Source organism: Brachyhypopomus gauderio, chromosome 10, assembly GCF_052324685.1.
Source record: "Brachyhypopomus gauderio isolate BG-103 chromosome 10, BGAUD_0.2, whole genome shotgun sequence".
NCBI lineage: Eukaryota > Metazoa > Chordata > Actinopteri > Gymnotiformes > Hypopomidae > Brachyhypopomus > Brachyhypopomus gauderio.
In genome coordinates this window covers 17,305,933-17,325,523 of record NC_135220.1, presented here as the reverse complement: position 1 = coordinate 17,325,523, position 19,591 = coordinate 17,305,933, and the positions used below count along the sequence as shown (strand labels likewise).

The 19,591-nt window shown below is 45.2% G+C and overlaps 1 protein-coding gene and 1 long non-coding RNA gene across 2 annotated transcripts in view; one reads left to right on the top strand and one right to left on the bottom strand.

Annotated features, from left to right (window-relative positions):
* kcnj6 (potassium inwardly rectifying channel subfamily J member 6) overlaps positions 1-19,591 on the top strand; it is a 38,596-nt gene that overhangs the window by 16,447 nt on the left and 2,558 nt on the right. The window contains exon 2 of the mRNA XM_077020063.1: positions 8,302-9,226. Within this exon, the coding sequence (XP_076876178.1) occupies positions 8,326-9,226 (901 nt within the window). The 5' untranslated portion in view covers positions 8,302-8,325. The remainder of the gene's footprint in view (positions 1-8,301; positions 9,227-19,591) is intronic.
* Positions 13,737-18,500, bottom strand: LOC143525766 (uncharacterized). The gene is made up of 3 exons (XR_013133730.1): positions 16,907-18,500; positions 16,365-16,451; positions 13,737-14,134 (listed from the first exon to the last, which is right to left on the bottom strand). It is a non-coding gene; the product is annotated as an uncharacterized LOC143525766 (long non-coding RNA).

Below are 19,591 nucleotides of genomic sequence, written 5' to 3'. Positions count from 1 at the left end.
ATAATTTGACGGCCCACCATAATAGCAGTTTGAATCCAAAGAGAATCTATTTTGCTAAGATGTGATAGAGGGGAAGAATCCCCTAAGATATAGAGACTTGGACACAGGTCAAACTGCTCCTTGACTATTTCCAAAATATGATTATGTACCCCTTCCCAAAAAAATGTAACACTCTGGCAAGACCAGAGCATATGGATTAAGGAGCCCGTCTCTACTTTACAACGCCAACATAGTGGAGAATCCTTCAGTCCAAACCTATACAGCCGGCTGGGAGTCCAGTAGAACCTGTGCAAGATCTTGAATTGAATGAGCCGTGTTTTAATGTCTCTAGACATCTGTTTAGAATTGCCTACTATATTTGCTCAGTTGTTGTCTACGAATGAGTGGCCCAAATCCTCCTCCCAAATTGCCTTCAAAGCAGATATAACCTTACTGCCTATCGAATTTATCAACAAAGAGTAATATTTAGAAGCCTTCTGTCCAGATCCAAGAATATTTAAAATAGTTTAGAAGGAATCTATGTTTTGGAGAGAAGGAGAGGTACCAAACATGCTTATAAGCAAATGTCTTAGTTGAAGATATCGCTATTCTGCTTAATTTAATTCTCGGAGATGAGATTAGAATGGGTAGAAGGCGCACTGTCTCTGGACTGCAGCTATTTGGGCTGGAACATAGCCATAAATTACTATGAGTCAGCCGGTACATTAAAGCACATAAATCAGTACAGGTCAGCCGCTGGATTATAGCACATGAATCAGTATGGGTCAGATGCTGGATTATAGCACATAACTCAGTATGGGTCAGCTGCTGGATTATAGCACATAACTCAGTACGGGTCAGCTGCTGGATTATAGCACATAACTCAGTACGGGTCAGCTGCTGGATTATAGCACATATTTTAGACGGGAAAGAACATGATGTTACAATACAGACGAGATGGCTGTCCTGGTACTTCCTTCCTCTCAGAGGCTGCCTGAAATTTCTCTTCATCCCAGTAAAAGGGAACGCACATTTCTTGCTGTTTTTGGAGCATTGCTCATGCCCTTACTGTGGGATTAAATATTCGACTGTTGCTGTCAGTTCTTGGCTTACCTGCTCACTCAGTCATGAAGTACAGTCAATGTGTGGGACGTGGAACAAACCTGCAGCAGTCACGCAGACCTCAGACGTCCTCTGTACACGTGCTGGACGTGGGCGTGCCTGGAAGAGCTGGAGCAGGAATGAGGTAGCTTGAAAAGAGCAGGGGTCTGATTACTGTGGCAGGAGCAGGGGTCTGATTACTGTGGCAGAGCAAGGGTCTGATTACTGTGGCGGAGCAGGGGTCTGATTACTGTGGCGGAGCAGGGGTCTGATTACTGTGGCAGGAGCAGGGGTCTAATCACTGTGGCAGGAGCAGGGGTCTGATTACTGTGGCGGAGCAAGGGTCTGATTACTGTGGCGGAGCAAGGGTCTGATTACTGTGGCGGAGCAGGGGTCTGATTACTGTGGCAGGAGCATGGGTCTAATCACTGTGGCAGGAGCAGGGGTCTGATTACTGTGGCGGAGCAAGGGTCTGATTACTGTGGCGGAGCAAGGGTCTGATTACTGTGGCAGAGCAGGGGTCTGATTACTGTGGCAGGAGCAGAGGTCTGATCACATCACTGTGGCAGGAGCAGGGGTCTAATCACTGTGGCAGGAGCAGGGGTCTGATCACTGTGGAATGTGCTGGTTCAGGTTTGGGGACTTCACAGCTCCCATGCTCACAAGGGGACAGGTGTCCCTCACAGACATAGTTGCAGATTTTGTCCCTGAACTAGAGATACCTGTTGCAAATGTGCAGTAAACAGTGGATGACAACGTGTGTGTGTGTGTGTGTGGGTGGGGGGTGGGGGGTAATATGCTGTGATCAGTGTAGGCCTGTGGTGCTGAGATGGATGGCAAAAGAGAGATCATAAGGTCTCTCAGCAGGAAACCATGGTGCTCTAATACAATCTAATCACTAAGTGAAATGGCATGACCTTTACAGCAACATTGTTTTTAGAAGCTGTGACTGGTGTGTGTGTGTGTGTGTGTGTGTGTGTGTGTGTGTGTGTGTGTGTGTGTGTGTGTGTGTGTGTGTGTGTGTGTGTGTGTGTGTGTGTGTGTGTGTGTGTGTGTGTATGATCTGCTGTAAGCAAGTAACTTCTATCTCTGATAATGGTGTGACCCTAGCGGGGATGAAGTGTTATGAGTGTGTACACATCTGTGTCAGTGTGGACCTGCTCTACTGACTCTGTCACGCCTGTTTTAAATTCAGCAGATTCATATTTTGTGTTTTTTTTATCACAGTTTGCAATGTACAGTAATTAATTTGCAATGTACAGTAGATTACAAAATGTCTGCAATAAATGTAGAAATCTCACAGTAGCACATGAAATGTGAAAAAGAGCAGGTACTTAATGGGGTGTCATAGTGCAGCACTGCCACACACACACAGCAGAAAGACCAACAGCACGTGACCTTCTAAACCACAGCTGAGCGTCCAAGTCAGGTGATGCTCTAAACTCACTTCCCGAGGATTAGACAAAATGGTTAGCACAAGACTGCATGGGAAATGTGTACAGGTGCATGGCCACCGCAGTGCTTCTTGACTGCAGGTTTAAATCAGTATTGTACACTAGTACAGTAGCATACTCTAGTACAGTATTTTACAGTATTGTACACTAGTACACTTGTACAGTATTTTACACTTAGATCCAGAGCTCCATGACTCCCATTATTTAACCTGTTTGGATGTTTCCTGACTGCACTTCAAGTGGTTTGATTTTGCCAGATGTCTCAGTGGACAGATGTCATCTGCATCTTTTTAAGAGGAGCATTTCTGTTAGTGTGTGACATTTCATGGCACTTAGTACTGAATGATTCTCCTTCCTTCCATGTCCAGAACTACATCATGCTTGCAAAAACTTCAAATAATGGATGTTGGAGATTGTCAGAAATGCCAGAACTACGCCATGTTTTTTACCAGTCCATGAAGCACGTAGGTGTTGAGATAACAAGACAAAGTGTTTTTTAAGAGCTGTGGACTGGAGAACAGACCAACCCCCCCCCCCCCCCCCCCCCCAACTCCTCATTTCAGTGTGTCATCCTAACTGAAGCATTTAAAGGTCACCCTCACCCCAGACACACTTACTCTCAGCTCATCAGAAACACTGCACCAGAACTGCGATCATCTCTGAAGAGCCATCACCTGATCCATTTACTGGATTCTTATATTGGAAAGAGCAGTAATGGAATTATCATACCTGGTGATTAATGTAAAATGAGGATATGGGGACATACGCCACAACTGTCTTAGAGCAAATGCACTGGACAGTTTTTAGCTAATGGACTCCAGTGAATAAGAATGCAAAATTGAAAGAGATCTGATGATTGGTTCAGTGAAACCTGACCCAGGAGCCCGGCTCTGAGCTGAGGACCGGCCTGCTGCTCTGTGCTGGTGCGACAGGTGGAAAGCCCAAGGTGGACTTACTCGTCCGAGCCAAGCTCTAAAATCTGGGATCCCAGATGTGTTGGCTTTGGTCATGACTCAAGAGTCTCAGAGTAACAAGTTTCCTTCTCTCTTGTTGAGCTAGAAGAAACATCTTCTTTCCAAACAAAATGGGACAGGCCTTCGAGAACCCGATATGTCATCAGTAGCATTCAATTAATTTTACCTAATCAGACTCGAGCAAACTTTGGCCAGACGTTTCCAGTAAGCCGTCCTCAGTTGTGTCGGTCTGATCTCTTTGCCGTGGGCTGTAAGACTCTTTTTTCCGGTTGTCTGCTGTTGTCATTCACAACTTCAATTTCATGCATCGATCGGTCACCAAATAAAACATAACACTGCTTCATTAGCAGGCTACAAGCTGTGTAGGCCACCCTGCACATCTGCACTGATGTTACAGGAGAGGTAAAGTAACCCGGCCCTGCAGGTCTGCACTGAAACTAGAGGCGAGACCTGCATTCTGGCTGCTGGATACACACACACACACACACACACACTCAAGAGGGACTTAAAAGGGGGGAATCTGACATGCAAATATGTGTTAAAGCACAACCATCATGCACAAATCAGCAATAACAACATAAGGTTGGCAAGCCACATGCTTCTGAGACACTAGAACCATTTTTGCTTTTTTTTTTTTTTGGCTTGTTATGAAGAAAAAATAAATAAATTACATTTAAACACAGATAAATACTTGTGATTTTAATGCATTATATATAATAATATTAAAACAAATAAAAAAGTAAATTTTAGTAAATGGTGAAAATACATTTTGTATCTTGCCAGTCATTTGCAAGGCACTCTGAGAAATGTATCATGACAACTCCATTTGGTTTGTCACTGAAAAGGTGTTTGGAGGTTCACGCTGACCTAACATTTCCACTATCCCTATATACCAACAAGAATCACATGAGTCAACACACAAAACAGAGAGACAGGGCTAAAGAGGAGGGGCTAGGGGTGAAATGGGACTGATCCTTAATCTATTGACCGCAATAGGCTCAAACTAATTTCTTGTGGTTAAAGTTGCTTCTTGATTTCAATGTCTTTGATGCTGGCTGTGTTATGGTCACTGCTGTTTTGGTGATGTTTGTACTTTTTTCTTGATGCGTTAGTTCTGTTTGCATGTCGTCCAGAAGATGGCGCTGTGATGAGACTAACAGCTGGTTGGGTAGTCACACGACTTAGTGCTGTGATTGGTCAACAGTTCATCAGCGCCGGGTTAACAGCTTGTCTGGACCACTAGAGAGTGAGGGGGCCACATGCTCACAGAGGACGCTGGCTCTTTGGCCTTTGCAACAAGGTCATATGAGTTAGATGCAAGGCCTTATGTGTTAGAACTGAACACTGGTTCATTAAGAGGGTCGTATGGGTTAGAACTGAACTGTGGTTCTTTAAGAGGGCCTTATGAGGTAGATCTGAACATTGTGGTAGGTTCGTTAGAGTAGAATCTTTAGATAATTTTCTCAGCATTTACTAGCTAAGAGGCTATTTGAGAGGCAATGATAATAGGCTTTAGTCTAAATAGTGCAAGCTTGTCTGAAATGTTTGTGTCTTTATGTATTATGTATATAGATTTGACTTAGGTTTGGTTTTTTTGTTTGAAGTTGTAGGGGTGGGTGGTCGTGTTCTTTTGTCTTTTTCTGCTGTTTATTTCGTAGGGAGTTATATACTGTATTTTCCTTTGATTTCTTTTTGATCAGGACAGTGGGTTGTAGAGGGTGGAGTAGGGTTGTGTTTATGACAGTGGTTTGTAGAGGGTGGAGTAGGGTTTATGTTTAGGACAGTGGGTTGTAGAGGGTGGAGTAGAGTTTGTGTTTAGGACAGTGGGTTGTAGAGGGTGGAGTAGGGTTGTGTTTAGGACAGTGGGTTGTAGAGGGTGGAGTAGGGTTTGTCTTTAGGACAGTGGGTTGTAGAGAGTGGAGTAGGGTTTGTGTTTAGGACAGTGGATTGTAGAGGGTGGAGTAGGGTTTTTGTTTGTTATGTTGGCTTAAACCCATCTGTGTGTTTAAAATATATATTAAAAAGAACAAACAATTGAAGATAAAGTTACATATACTGCAAAACTCTCTCTTGGACTATGATGTTTGCTGATAACATTGTGATCTGTAGTGAGAGTAGGGAGCAGGTGGAGGTGAGCTTGGAAAGATGGAGATATGTTTTGGAGAGCAGGGAAATGAAAGTGAGCAGGATTAAAACAGAGTAGATGTGTGTGAATGAGAGGGCAGACGGTGGACAGGTCCAGTTACAAGGAGTTGATTTGGTGAAGGTTGACGAGTTTACCTACTTAGGGTCGAGGGTACAGAGTAATGGAGGAAGTGAAAGAGAGGTAAAGAAGAGAGTGCAGTTAGGGTTGTATGGATGCCATAAAGTGTCTGGGGTGATCTGTGATAGAAGGGTGTCAGCTAGAATGAAAGGAAAGATCTATAGGACAGTAGTGAGACCTGCTATGTTGTATGGACTGGAGACAGGTAAGGGAGATGGAGGTGTCTGAAATGAAGATGTTGAGATTCTCATTTGGAGTGACGAGGAAGGATAGGATCAGAAATGAGTTTATTAGAGGATCAGCACATGTAGCATGTTTTGGAGATAAAGTTAGAGAAGCGAGATTGAGATGGTTTGGACATGTACAGAGGAGGGAGGAGTGGTATATTGGTAGGAGGGTCTTGAGGATGGAACTTCCAGGCAAGAGGAGGAGAGGTAGACCTAAGAGGAAGTTTAGGCAGTGGTAGAGGATATGAGAGTGGCTGGTGTGTCAGTGGAGGACACTCAGGACAAGGCCAGATGGAGGAGTTTGATCCACTGTGGCGACCCCTAAACAGTAATAGCCGAAAGAAGAAGAAGAAGATACTACAAAACTCTCCATGTCTCCATGTAATTTTTTTATGTTGCCTTCCTGACCAGGGAGACATTTTGAGCACGGCTATAACGGGATGTCATTCCTTTGGGGAAGAGATAACCAAATTATTAGAGGATGTAGCGAATATATATCTATTTGAAAGGTTGATAGGCACTATATAAAATTTAATTCCAACATTTGTCTGTGTGTGTGTGTGTGTGTGTGTGTGTGTGTGTGTGTGTGTGTGTGTGTGTGTGTGTGTGTGTGTGTGTGTCTGATTTGGTGCAAGCTCTGCAGTCTGTTCTCCACTCTGTGAAAGCGAAACATCAGAGTGAGAAATAAAATTCAGCCATGGACAGCAAACGCCGCGAGATTTCTGGGAAAAGGCATTTTGCGCACTTGAAAAGCTGGAACTCTCCACGCTGGCAGGGCCCTCACCCGTCTGCACGCTCTCTGGGTGTCGGGAACATCACCGCGCAGCCTCTCAGATCTGAGAGGGAGCTCTCTGCTGGCTGCCGCCCGTCAGGGCTGCTGGTCACACGGAGAAGCGTCTCACCTGCTCCTGGGGGTGGACTGCGTGGTGGCGGTGCTCCGTGCACTCGTCCGAAGCCTCGTACGAAAGCTCGTTTTCAGGCGGTGACGTTGCCAAGTAAGGCTGCAGATCAGAACAGCACAGAGAAGAAAGAACAGCCCTTTGCTTTGTGGCTGACAGCTGTGGAGGGTGGTGTGGGGGTGTGGGGTGGAGGACAGAGGGACTTTGGTAGGCTCATGGTAACGATGAATCCTCTGAATCTGCCTCTGACTGGCCCCTCCTTGGGTCCATATGCTCAGACACAGACTTTGAGACACAAGTCCATGGTCCAGCCTAATTAAGCCATCTATAATTTAGTTACAGTCATGGAAAAGATATTAACTCTAAATAAGGGGAACACTAATCGTGCATGTCTATTCATTTGCTAAATACCCAGATATCAGTGAGCACTGTCTCTTACAAGCTTTTAATTGCTTATTTTACAGCATAATGTCTCTGCTTCAGAATGTTCCTGTATGTGATACTCCAACACATGTTGTACGTTATTGTTCGCACATCTCTAAATAAAAAGAAATCACTAGACAATCATATACACATTCACTGTATTTTTACACTGACAAATTTAGAGCGTGGCTGTCAGACCATGAGGAGAGATTCTAAATGTAGACGAAATTCTGCTGTTTTCCTAAATTTGCTTATACTCATCACTGTGAATTGTGTTGGAAGGTGAATTGTGTTGGAAGCTGTCCTTCATTGAAAAGTCAATTTCACAAAAAAAAAAACCACTCTGATGCAGATGATTTGTTAACTGGAGTGATTGTTTAACTGGAGTGAGCTAATGAGGTCATGCCCAATCAGCAGACACAGAAATGCCATAATTGTCTTCTGAAGTCTGCGATAAACTGTCTCATTTTTTTTGCAAGCAGCACTGCTGGTTGTTCTTTGTTGTAAGACAAAGGTCTCATTTGCTTGCCTCTTTTCCTCGGGTACCTCTCAAACATGGAAGCCCTCGGGATCGTTGTGCTCGGTGTGATAGAAGCTGTTGTAAGTCCTGGTGTTCTAATAGAGCCATGGGTCAAAGTCACAACAGAGCAACTGCAGTAAGAGACACTGGAGAGCCAGTCCCCACACCTCCTGGTCTGGTGTCCACTGCTCCATTCGTCAGCAGGGCAAACACACTAGAGATCATCTACGGCTTCTGGAGACACATTAAAGGCAGTGACTGAGCTCTCAGAATGACATAGCAGGACTGATACGTGATCAGATTCCCACTAGATTATACTGGCATTTGTCACTGTAAATTAAAAACTGATTCAGAGGCACCACCCCTATCATTAGATGCTTTGTGAGTGTGAGGAGATAAGCTGATGATTCAAACACACGTGTAATGGGGCCTTATTTCGACTTTGTGTGTCTTGCTTGCAGAATAAGATCCTTCCAGAAGGCCAAATGGAGCAGGATGTGGAGAGCCCCGTCACGGTCCGGCCGGCGCGGCTGCCCAAGCAGGTGCGGGACGACCTTCCCAAGCAGCTGCAGGATCCCGAGCGGGCCAAGCGGAAGATCCAACGATACGTCCGCAAGGACGGCAAGTGCAACGTGCACCACGGCAACGTGCGGGAGACCTACCGGTACCTGACGGACATCTTCACCACGCTGGTGGACCTGAAGTGGAGGTTCAACCTCTTTATCTTTGTGCTGGTGTACACGGTAACGTGGCTTTTCTTTGGACTCATGTGGTGGTTGATCGCTTACGTGCGTGGCGACCTGGACCACTTAGGGGACGACCAGTGGACGCCGTGCGTCAACAACCTGGAGGGCTTTGTCTCTGCGTTCTTGTTCTCCATTGAGACAGAGACGACCATTGGCTACGGCTACCGTGTGATCACGGACAAATGTCCAGAAGGCATTGTGCTGCTCCTGGTGCAGTCAGTGCTAGGCTCCATAGTGAACGCCTTCATGGTGGGCTGCATGTTCGTGAAGATCTCGCAGCCAAAAAAGCGGGCGGAGACGCTCGTGTTCTCCACCAACGCCGTCATCTCCGTGCGGGACGGGCGCCTGTGCCTCATGTTCCGTGTGGGGGACCTGAGGAACTCACACATCGTGGAGGCCTCTATTCGAGCCAAGCTAATCAAGTCCAAACAGACCAAGGAGGGGGAGTTCATTCCCCTCAACCAAACGGACATGAACGTGGGCTATGACACCGGCGACGACCGCCTCTTCCTCGTGTCGCCGCTCATCATCTGCCATGAGATCAACCAGCACAGTCCATTCTGGGAGATCTCCAAAGCCAACCTGGCCAAGGAGGAGCTGGAGATCGTGGTGATCCTAGAAGGCATGGTGGAGGCCACAGGTAGGAGCCACTTCCGTAGGACATGTGACACAAAACAAGATGGCGATCTACATGAACACTGGAAAGAAATGGAATGTGTATATATGAGAATTAGTGTGTCTAGATTATAATCCTCTTCAGGTTAAAGCTAGGAGGGAGCAGAAGAGAAATTAAATGAGAGATGGAGGGAGAGAATGAGAAAGATTTTTATGTCTGGATCTATTTTTGTGTTTTATTGAGAAACGTGCCATATTTACGTCCTCTGGGTGAGTGTCTGCATGAGATCAGGTATGTCTAAGAGGTGTATGGAGAGAGTAAATGAGATGTTCTTTCATCAACAGCAGAATAAAGTACGCCTAGCTGAGTAAGGTCCTGTGCTGGAGCTAAACAGCAGAGAGAGACTCCACTGATGAGACGGCGAGGGAGAGCTCAGCCTTTAGAATGGAGGACAGGCCTAAGGTTGCATCTGAGCCACAGAGATGCAACACAGAGTCTATCACAACACACAGAGTATATCACAACACACAGAGTGGATCACAGCACACACTCATTCACCTATCCCAGTCTTCAGAGATGGACAGGTGACCCCTGGACTGCAAGTCAAACCCAATCATATTTATTCTTCACGTTCTGTGTTTTATGAATCAAAAGAAAGCACAGTGAGAAGAGTGACTAAGGTAGTGAGCATTTTGCTGTATCATTTAAGAAATAAAATTATAAAAACTGGCAAGTGGCACGTCATTAAAAGCATTTACCTAATGCTTTTGCTCAAAGCTGCCTTCCTACAGTGAACATTAACACCTGCAGAAATGGTATACGAGGAGCCAATGGCTAAGATCAAGCCCATGACTCATAAGAGTAAATTTCGAACAATACGGCTTGGTTCAGACATGCTGACAGGAGGCTTGTGATCACTCCCCTTCTCACTGTGATGTGACGGTCGTCCACATGGAAGCTATGAGAGAAACGTTAGTATTGGATGGTAGTCTCAGAAATGCAAAACTGCAATTAACAATAAAAAACTGGACAATTGGGGGAAAAAATGGGTGTGTTTAGGGGACTGAATGATGAGAACGCCAGCTGTCTCTGAGTTCATCAGACAGGTGGTAGACTGCTTCATGACAATTAAGGTTTAATAGAAGCACAGTTAAATAGAAGAACAATCACTAAACTGAACTTCCGATCCTGGATATACACAGACTAGGCGCCGTCCTTTCCTCTAGGGTCATTTGGCACATGGAGACATGAACATGTATAGAGCTCTGTTATGTGGACAAAGAACCGCGCTGAGCACAGGACTGGAATTCTGTGGTCCTGTTCCACCACAGCCCATTAGGAGTCCTGCCACTCCCACAGACAGCAGAGCTCTCTCCACACAGGACATGGCGCAGACCATTCAGAACACAGGCTGGCTCGATCCATACCGGTACAGGTTATTGTCTTGGCGGCTGTGGCAAGGCTAATTGGGAGGGAGCGTGTTACTCGGATTTTCAGGGTAATTGTCACAGATTACTGTTTTATGAGCACAGCTCCATGGGCGAGGGGGGTGTAGATGATCCTTTATTAGCACAGAACAGAGGCTGCAGCTGCCCGAGACGTGAAGCGCAGGTGAGGACCCTGCTCCACTCAGAAGGAAAGCGGAGAGGTTCGTAGCTGATGGGGTTAGAATGCTCCTTATGCTGCGGTACAGGGGGAGAATGATCTGGAGAATGAGGTACAGTAGAGGTGTGGCACTGTAGCACAAGGAACAGGGGTGCTCTGAGATCGGCAGAGAGATTAATGCAACTTTATATAACACATCATTTCAAGTCCAACAGGAGTAACAAAAAAGGCGTCTGGTTTAAGAGGTTGCTATGTTTAAGATTGTAGGTGGCAGTGTTTGAGGTTGTTGGTGGCAGTGTTTGAGACTGTAGGTGGCAGTGTTTAAGATTGTAGGTGGCAGTGTTTGAGGTTGTTGGTGGCAGTGTTTGAGACTGTAGGTGGCAGTGTTTGAGACTGTAGGTGGCAGTGTTTGAGACTGTAGGTGGCAGTGTTTGAGGTTGTAGGTGGCAGTGTTTGAGACTGTAGGTGGCAGTGTTTGAGGTTGTTGGCAGTGTCTGAGGTTGTGGGGGCAGTGTTTGAGGTTATGTAGTTGCATGCAAATGTTTGGGTAGCTTTTTCCAAATTACATTTTTTTATCATTTTTATTGATAAGTAGTAAACACAGCCTCTGTAGTTAATCAAACATAGAACTCAGCATTGGGAAATCAAACAGAACACAATATGACAGATCCTAATGCTAATTTAATGTCTTTCATAACATTTAAAATCAAAATAGTGGGTATGGCCTGTGGAAAGGTTTGAATGCCTTACAGAGTCAGTATTTAGTAGCTCTATCTTTGTCAGAAAGCAGAGCTTGCAAACACTTTCAGAAGTGAGCCAAAAGTCACTTGCATATCCCCAATCTTTGTTGCAGAACATCTGAAATATTCAGAAATAGTTCTGAAATATTCGTTGGTCATCTTCTTAAATATCTGAGATTTTCTTTGGTTATTTAGGTCAACAGACTGTGATCATTCCAAAAGTTTCAGTTTGTGTCTCTTCATATGGTCCATAGTGGATGATGAGGTACGTTTGAGATCTCTAGCCTGCTGTAGAAACCATCCCTATTTTCAGCTTCAGCTTTAACAGATGGTTTGGTATTTGCTTCCAGGAATTGCTGATATTTTTTGGAATTCATTCTTCCCTCCACCCGAGCAATATCACCAATGCCACTGGTGGCAGCACAACCCCAACCCATGATATATCCACCCCCATGTTTCACAGCTGATAAGGTGCTTTTTTCATGAAATACAGATCCTGTTTTTTCTTTTTTCTCTTTATGCCATTGTTGGTTGTGGACAAAGAGTTCTATTTTGAGAGTCCACAGCACTACCAAAACCCACCTGGATTGGCTAGATGTTCTGTAACATACTTCAAACATTGAGTTTTGTGATGAGGTCTCAGGTTTTGTTCTTTTGACATGTCCATGAAGATTATGTTTATGCAACCAATGCACCAATGAACCAGTGCTGTGCTGAACCAGTGCTGAACCAGTGCTGAACATTGCACCACCCTACTGACTCTAAACATTCCTGTCTGCTCTTGGAGGTCATATCAGGGCTTGATTTGCCTTTCAAACCAGTGTATAAGCAGTTACCTCAAAGAGATTTATTGGACTTCCAGATCTCATATTCAACTCCACAGTTGCTGTGCACTGCTGTTTCATAATGTAGTGTAGAAATTGTAATCTGGAAGAATTAATTTTGTGAATATCTTCTTATAGAATTCTGGGCATTGATTACTTTTATTTTCAGATCTTGAGATAATTACATACAGGATCCCATGGTTTCTGAATGTGAGCAGATCAGGTTTGAAGAACTACAGAATTTATAAAACTTGGAAATTTTATTTAGCCTGAGGGTTCATTTGTAAATCAGGGTTTAAAACCTTGTCAGAAAACTCATAGAATGCAGATTCTAACTCATAGAAAACAAATTAATTATTTTGTTTTTTTCTTATGAAAGACTGAAAGACCCAAACTGCGTTAGGATTTGCTGAAAATACCATGTTTTATGTTTCCTTAGCTACGTCTCAATAAAAAACATTTGTTTTGCGTAGGGTGCAACAAACATCCACATACATTGTAGGTGGCAGTGTTTGAGGTTGAAGGTGGCAGTGTTTGAGGTTGTTGGGGCAATGTATGAGATTGTGATGAACTGTCTACGGTTGTAGGGGCAGTGTTTGAGGTTGTGATGAACTGTCTACAGTTGTAGGGGCAGTGTTTGAGGTTGTGATGAACTGTCTACAGTTGTAGGGGCAGTGTTTGAGGTTGTGATGAACTGTGTACAGTTGTTGTGGCAATGTATGAGATTGTGATGAACTGTCTACGGTTGTAGGGGCAGTGTTTGAGGTTGTGATGAACTGTCTACAGTTGTAGGGGCAGTGTTTGAGGTTGCAGGGGCAGTGTTTGAGGGGCAGTGTTTGAGGTTGCAGGGGCAGTGTTTGAGGGGCAGTGTTTGAGGTTGCAGGGGCAGTGTTTGAGGAAGACAGGGGTAGGAGTAGTATGTGAAGTTGTAGTTGGCTGTGTTTGAGGTTTTGAATTATAGGGCTTTTATAGGGAAGTTGTGAGGGCAGGGTTTGATGTTGTTGGCAAGGGAGAATTTGAGGCTGTAACTGCTCGTTTGAAGTCAGTGAGGCAAGAATAATACAACTGAGTTGCTCTCAAGAGGACGTAAAAACATTAGCACTGCTGCACACACACAGACTCTGGTCCTCAGGGAACACATTCACACCCAGGCCGGTGGACCCTTCCAGCATACTTGAGATCAGGAAAGTTCAACACATATGTACATTTCTGCAGTAGAGACGGGAAGAGCTGTAATTTGTAGACTCACCCCAGGACCTCCTGGTCTTTGCATGCATGTTTGATGTATGAGAGTATTAGAGAGAGAGAGAGAGAGAGAGAGAGAGAGAGAGAGAGAATAAAAATCTGTCTGAGTGTTTATATATTTCTTTGTAATGAACACTGCAAACATTTTACTGCAAAACAAAAAGAACAAATTCTCTATTGGTATACCCATATGCCTTTATAGCATTACAGTTTACGTCCATATCCTGCAGTAAGATGGTTACAGGTTTGCTGTAACATTATTCTTTTTAATCGCTTTGTCTATGCCATAAACTATGGATTTGTTACTCTGAATTAACTTTGAACAGTTGAATAATATATAGATTAATTATCATAGAAGACATTGTCCCACAGAATACAGAAAGCATTGTTCTTGCTGAGTGGATGTATGGAGGTGTTTAATTTGGGTGTTTTGTTCATTACCTTTTCTTTCCCTTTGGGTTTGGTTTACATTTGTGCATGATGTAGAATAAGTTCAAATAGAATATGCTGGGCTTCCTCTAATGATGAAAGAGAAAAGAAATATTACATTAATGGGTGTTACTTAGATCAGATATATTGTGGGTGTTGTGTGTGTGTGTGTGTGAGAGAGAAAGCAATAGAAAGTGTGTGTGTATGTGAGAGCAAGAGTGAAAATCATGATGAACGTGAGTGAGAGCATGTGTGAGACAGAGAGAGTGTGTGAGATGGAGTGAAAGAGTGAGAGAGAATGAGACAGAGAGTGTGTGAGAGAGTGAGCGTGTGTGAGACAGAGTGAGAGCGTGTGTGAGACAGAGTGAGAGCGTGTGAGACAGAGTGACAGCGTGAGAGCGTGTGTGAGACAGAGTGAGAGCGTGTGAGACAAAGTGAGAGCGTGCGTGAGACAGAGGGAGAGCGTGTGCAAGACAGAGTGAGAGCGTGTGCAAGACAGAGTGAGAGAGTGTGTGAGACAGAGTGAGAGAGTGTGTGAGAGAGTGAGAGAGTGTGTGAGACAGAGTGAGAGCATGTGTGAGACAAAGTGAGAGCGTGTGTAAGACAGAGTGAGAGAGTGTGTGAGACAGAGTGAGAGCGTGTGTAAGACAGAGTGAGAGTGTGTGAGACAAAGTGAGAGTGTGTGAGACAAAGTGAGAGCGTGTGAGACAAAGTGAGAGCGTGTGTAAGACAAAGTGAGAGCGTGTGCAAGACAGAGTGAGAGCGTGTGTAAGACAGAGTGAGAGAGTGTGTGAGACAGAGTGAGAGAGTGTGTGAGAGAGTGAGAGAGTGTGTGAGACAGAGTGAGAGCATGTGTGAGACAAAGTGAGAGCGTGTGTAAGACAGAGTGAGAGAGTGTGTGAGACAGAGTGTGAGCGTGTGTAAGACAGAGTGAGAGTGTGTGAGACAAAGTGAGAGTGTGTGAGACAAAGTGAGAGCGTGTGAGACAAAGTGAGAGCGTGTGTAAGACAAAGTGAGAGCGTGTGTAAGACAGAGTGAGAGAGTGTGTGAGACAAAGTGAGAGTGTGTGTGAGACAGAGTGAGAGCGTGTGAGACAAAGTGAGAGTGTGTGTGAGACAGAGTGAGAGCGTGTGAGACAGAGTGAGAGTGTGTGTGAGACAGAGTGAGAGCGTGTGAGACAGAGTGAGAGTGTGTGTGAGACAGAGTGAGAGAGTGTGTGAGACAGAGTGAGAGTGCGTGTGAGACAGAGTGAGAGTGTGTGAGACAAAGTGAGAGTGTGTGAGACAGAGTGAGAGTGTGTGAGACAGAGTGAGAGAGTGTGTGAGACAGAGTGAGAGTGCGTGTGAGACAGAGTGAGAGTGTGTGAGACAAAGTGAGAGTGTGTGAGACAGAGTGAGAGAGTGTGAGACAGAGTGAGAGTGTGTGTGAGACAAAGTGAGAGTGTGTGAGACAGAGTGAGAGAGTGTGAGACAGAGTGAGAGTGTGTGTGAGACAGAGTGAGAGTGTGTGTGAGACAAAGTGAGAGTGTGTGTGAGACAGAGTGAGAGAGTGTGAGACAGAGTGAGAGCGTGTGAGACAGAGTGAGAGAGTGTGAGACAGAGTGAGAGAGTGTGAGACAGAGTGAGAGCGTGTGAGACAGAGTGAGAGCGTGTGAGACAGAGTGAGAGAGTGTGAGACAGAGTGAGAGCGTGTGAGACAGAGTGAGAGAGTGTGAGACAGAGTGAGAGCGTGTGAGACAGAGTGAGAGAGTGTGAGACAGAGTGAGAGCGTGTGAGACAGAGTGAGAGCGTGTGAGACAGAGTGAGAGAGTGTGAGACAGAGTGAGAGCGTGTGAGACAGAGTGAGAGAGTGTGAGACAGAGTGAGAGCGTGTGAGACAGAGTGAGAGAGTGTGAGACAGAGTGAGAGCGTGTGAGACAGAGTGAGAGTGTTCGAGGGTTGAGCTTCTGCTCTAATGTGTTCTTGCAGCTGTTTTTAGATTTCACAGACAGCTGTCATGTCTGAGTCAGTCCACTTTTGTTTCTGGCAGAATTGCTCATTCTGCTGCCTTGCTCTCTCACTCCCTTTTCTCTCTCCCACACACACACACACACACACACACACACACACACACACACACACACACACACACACACACACACACACACACACTATTTCACTCACAACAAAATGCTGGATGTAGAAAAAAAATGTACAGCAAAGGGCCCCGAGGTTGGACACTACCCGTTTTTCCAGACGGTGTCCAAAAAGGGACGTGTCTTCACTACTGGTGTATTTTTAGAACACATTATGGTTAAAAACATGCAGAACACTGATCCACCTCCTTCATCGCTGGTGAAGAGGACTGGTCTCCTTGTCCCACAGCTGTGATCCAGCAAGATGGTCATCAGCACCACTTCACCAGGGACTAAATTAAGACAGAAAATGGTGGAGTTTTGCATCTTGGGTGGAACAATCACTCGAAAATTCCGCTTTTCTAGCAACTGTGATTCTATTTTAAGTGGTTTGTGAGAGTGGTTGCCATAGAGACAGTGCTGAGTGTGAGGTGGAGCGTGTGAGCTGTAGGAAAACCCACAATCCCACTGATGTTACGCAACTTTGTTATCTAAACAGCCTTGCACCAGACACATCATCATCATTATTATTATTATTATTATTATTATTATCACTATTATTTATGTGGCATTGTATGCATGACCGTGTTAATTTTAGGTCATTATGTCTCCTTTTATGTATCAATGGTCTTTAGTGATAAGGTCCAGCAGTGTGTGATTTGAGGAGCAAGCAGCATTGTGGATTACTGTCAAGCTCTGCCGGCTGGCGTGGAGAGAGAGAACACAGAGCAGCAATCAGGACACTTACCTCACACCAGCATGAGATCACAGTCTACAGACGCATGTGTGCTTAGAGCCCAGAGCATTCACACAGGCTGTAGTCTGTAGACCTGTCTCCCTGCAGGCTGGTGGTGGTCTGTAGACCCGTCTCTCAGCAGGCTGGTGGTGGCTTGTAGACCTGTGGTGGTGGTATGTAGACCAGTGTCCCTGCAGGCTGGTGGTGGTCTGTAGACCCATCTCTCAGCAGGCTGCTGGTGGTCTGTAGACCTGTTTCCCAGCAGCACAACCACTCTCTGAAAGGAAGCCTGCATGGGTCAGGGCTGGGTTACTGGGAAACTGCATCGTGCCTTGCTTACATGCATACGTCATACACATACACACATGGAGGAGACACAAGCTCATGCAAGCACACATATATAGACATGCACACACATGCAGATATGCATGCACACACACAATCACACACACATGCACACACAAGCACACGCACAGACAGGCAACACACGTAAACATGCATGCGCACACACATATACACACGTATGCACATGCAGAAACACACACACACACACACACACAAACTGCCTCCAGCAGTGGCACATACGAGCGAACACACCAAGGTCAGCAGGGGCAGGGACATGATGGGAATGAAACACCTGGGCCGTCTTCATGGCTGACCCGTCACTATGGCAATAGCATGTGGTTAAGTGTCATCATAAAGTGCCTGGTGATACGAGTGCATTCCGGAAGAAGAGAGTCACATGGCAACCATCTCTCTCATCCTCTTCCTGCATTCACCTGCCTGTTGTCTTGGCCAGCCACGTAGACACAGACATGGAGTGTATGGCAGTGTACAGAGTGCTCCTGTGGTCACACTCACAAATATGGCGCCGTGCTAAGCCTCTGTGATACTCCACTCCTCATGGCTGCGTAGGAGAATGGTGGCACTACGCTCTGGCGCCGCCCTGCTGACCACAGATCCTGCCTCCCTTTCCTGTCTGTCGGGCCCTGATTTAACGTATTAGGGGGGCTGTTGGCCCTGACACCAACCTGCCTCTACACGCTCCAGACCAAGGTCCTTTCAATCAGGTGCCATGGGCAGGACGCTAATCCAGCACCCTTGTCTCCCCTGCTAAGCAGAGCCAGACTGCTGACATGAGGTCAGCTCTGGCTGTCTTCATAATCATATTCATCAGGTCATGAGGTGCAAAAACTGATCCAAGATCAGATGGTTGACTTGGGATTTTTTGTAGTTATGGCAGCAGCTGCTAGAGGGAATTTGGATTTAAATTGAACATACCATGGATGAATAGGACTGCTTTGGCAAAACTTTGATTTATTGTATTATGTTGATGTTGTGAGATGTTGATAATGCTTAGAGGATTTAGCTGCTGTCCTGTTCAGACCTGCCTAAAGCTGAAATGATGGATGTAGGTCTCTATAGTACATTATGGCTTGTATTGATAAGGTGTAATGTTTCTGTGGTTTGGTTTATTATGCTGATGTAAGGATCAGTGCACTGTTGTGTGTTCTATATGAAGAGTGTGGCTGTAGGTTGGCATAGTGACAAGCTACTGTTACTGTGTTCAAACTACACAAACGTGAACCTGTTGGAGTTGCCTAGATTTCTGCATGAGCAGCACTTAAAATGTTACCTTAGCATTTCTCATTTTCTTATTTCTCATTTTTCCACCTTTTACTCAATAAATAGTTTGAACTATAAAAGTCGATGATGAAAGTAGTAACTTGTGACTGTGTTTTCGGAATGCTTCGCTGTGTGTAGGTCAGAGTCGGGATGGTAAGACTTTAGTAATAACGATGGAAACAATTAAATAAGGAAGCTAAAGAAACTAAAGAAAAATGGGATCGCGAGGAACGAGGGAACAAGAAGATCAATCACAGCACTCGGCCGTTAACCGAAAGACACCGCCATGTTCGAACAACAAAGGCGACAGCGACAGAAAAGCGACAACAGCCCACAACGGAAAGGCGGAAACAAAGAGTAAACAATCACAGAACAGCAACAGGAAACACCTGGGGCAGATGACACGAAGGGGGGTAACAAAGCGGTCAGGAGAAACACATCACGGCCAGGGGAAACCGAGACAAGAGGCGGAAATAAGAAACAAGACCAAAACAAAAGAACACATGGCAGACGTCGACATAGGAACCGTAACGCTGCATTGTTACTGTGTACCCTCACAACAAACCTAGCGCTGTGTGGTTGGGCTTTAGCCAACTCGAAATGGGCAGCAGTGTGTTTTTCATGCAGTGGTTCCCTTCATGGTAGCCTCCCGCTATCACTAATGCACCATTGTTCGAGGTTTTCTTACGCTAGACACATGAACACAGATGTCCGCCGAGCCGGAGCTGTCGCCTCAGAGATCAGCGTCACTTGTTTGAGGATTCGTGTGTGCACTCGGATCTTTACGCCACGTCCACGTCTGGGAAAAGCACCAGCAATGCTGAAATTCTTCTATTTACAAACAATCTGTCTTTCTGACTCTGATGGAGCCTTTAGGAAGCCCTTCCACTCGTAGCTCACTTTTATCATTAGTGACCTTAACAGTTTCAGTAAAGATTGTGTAAATGTTGTGTGTTGTTTGTCAAGTCTTCATTTATTGCTTCCATTTTCATAGCTACTCATGCAAAAATTCTGGGTAATTTTGAGGGATTCAGAATGTTCAAGGAACCTTAAGTCATATAAAACCTAGTG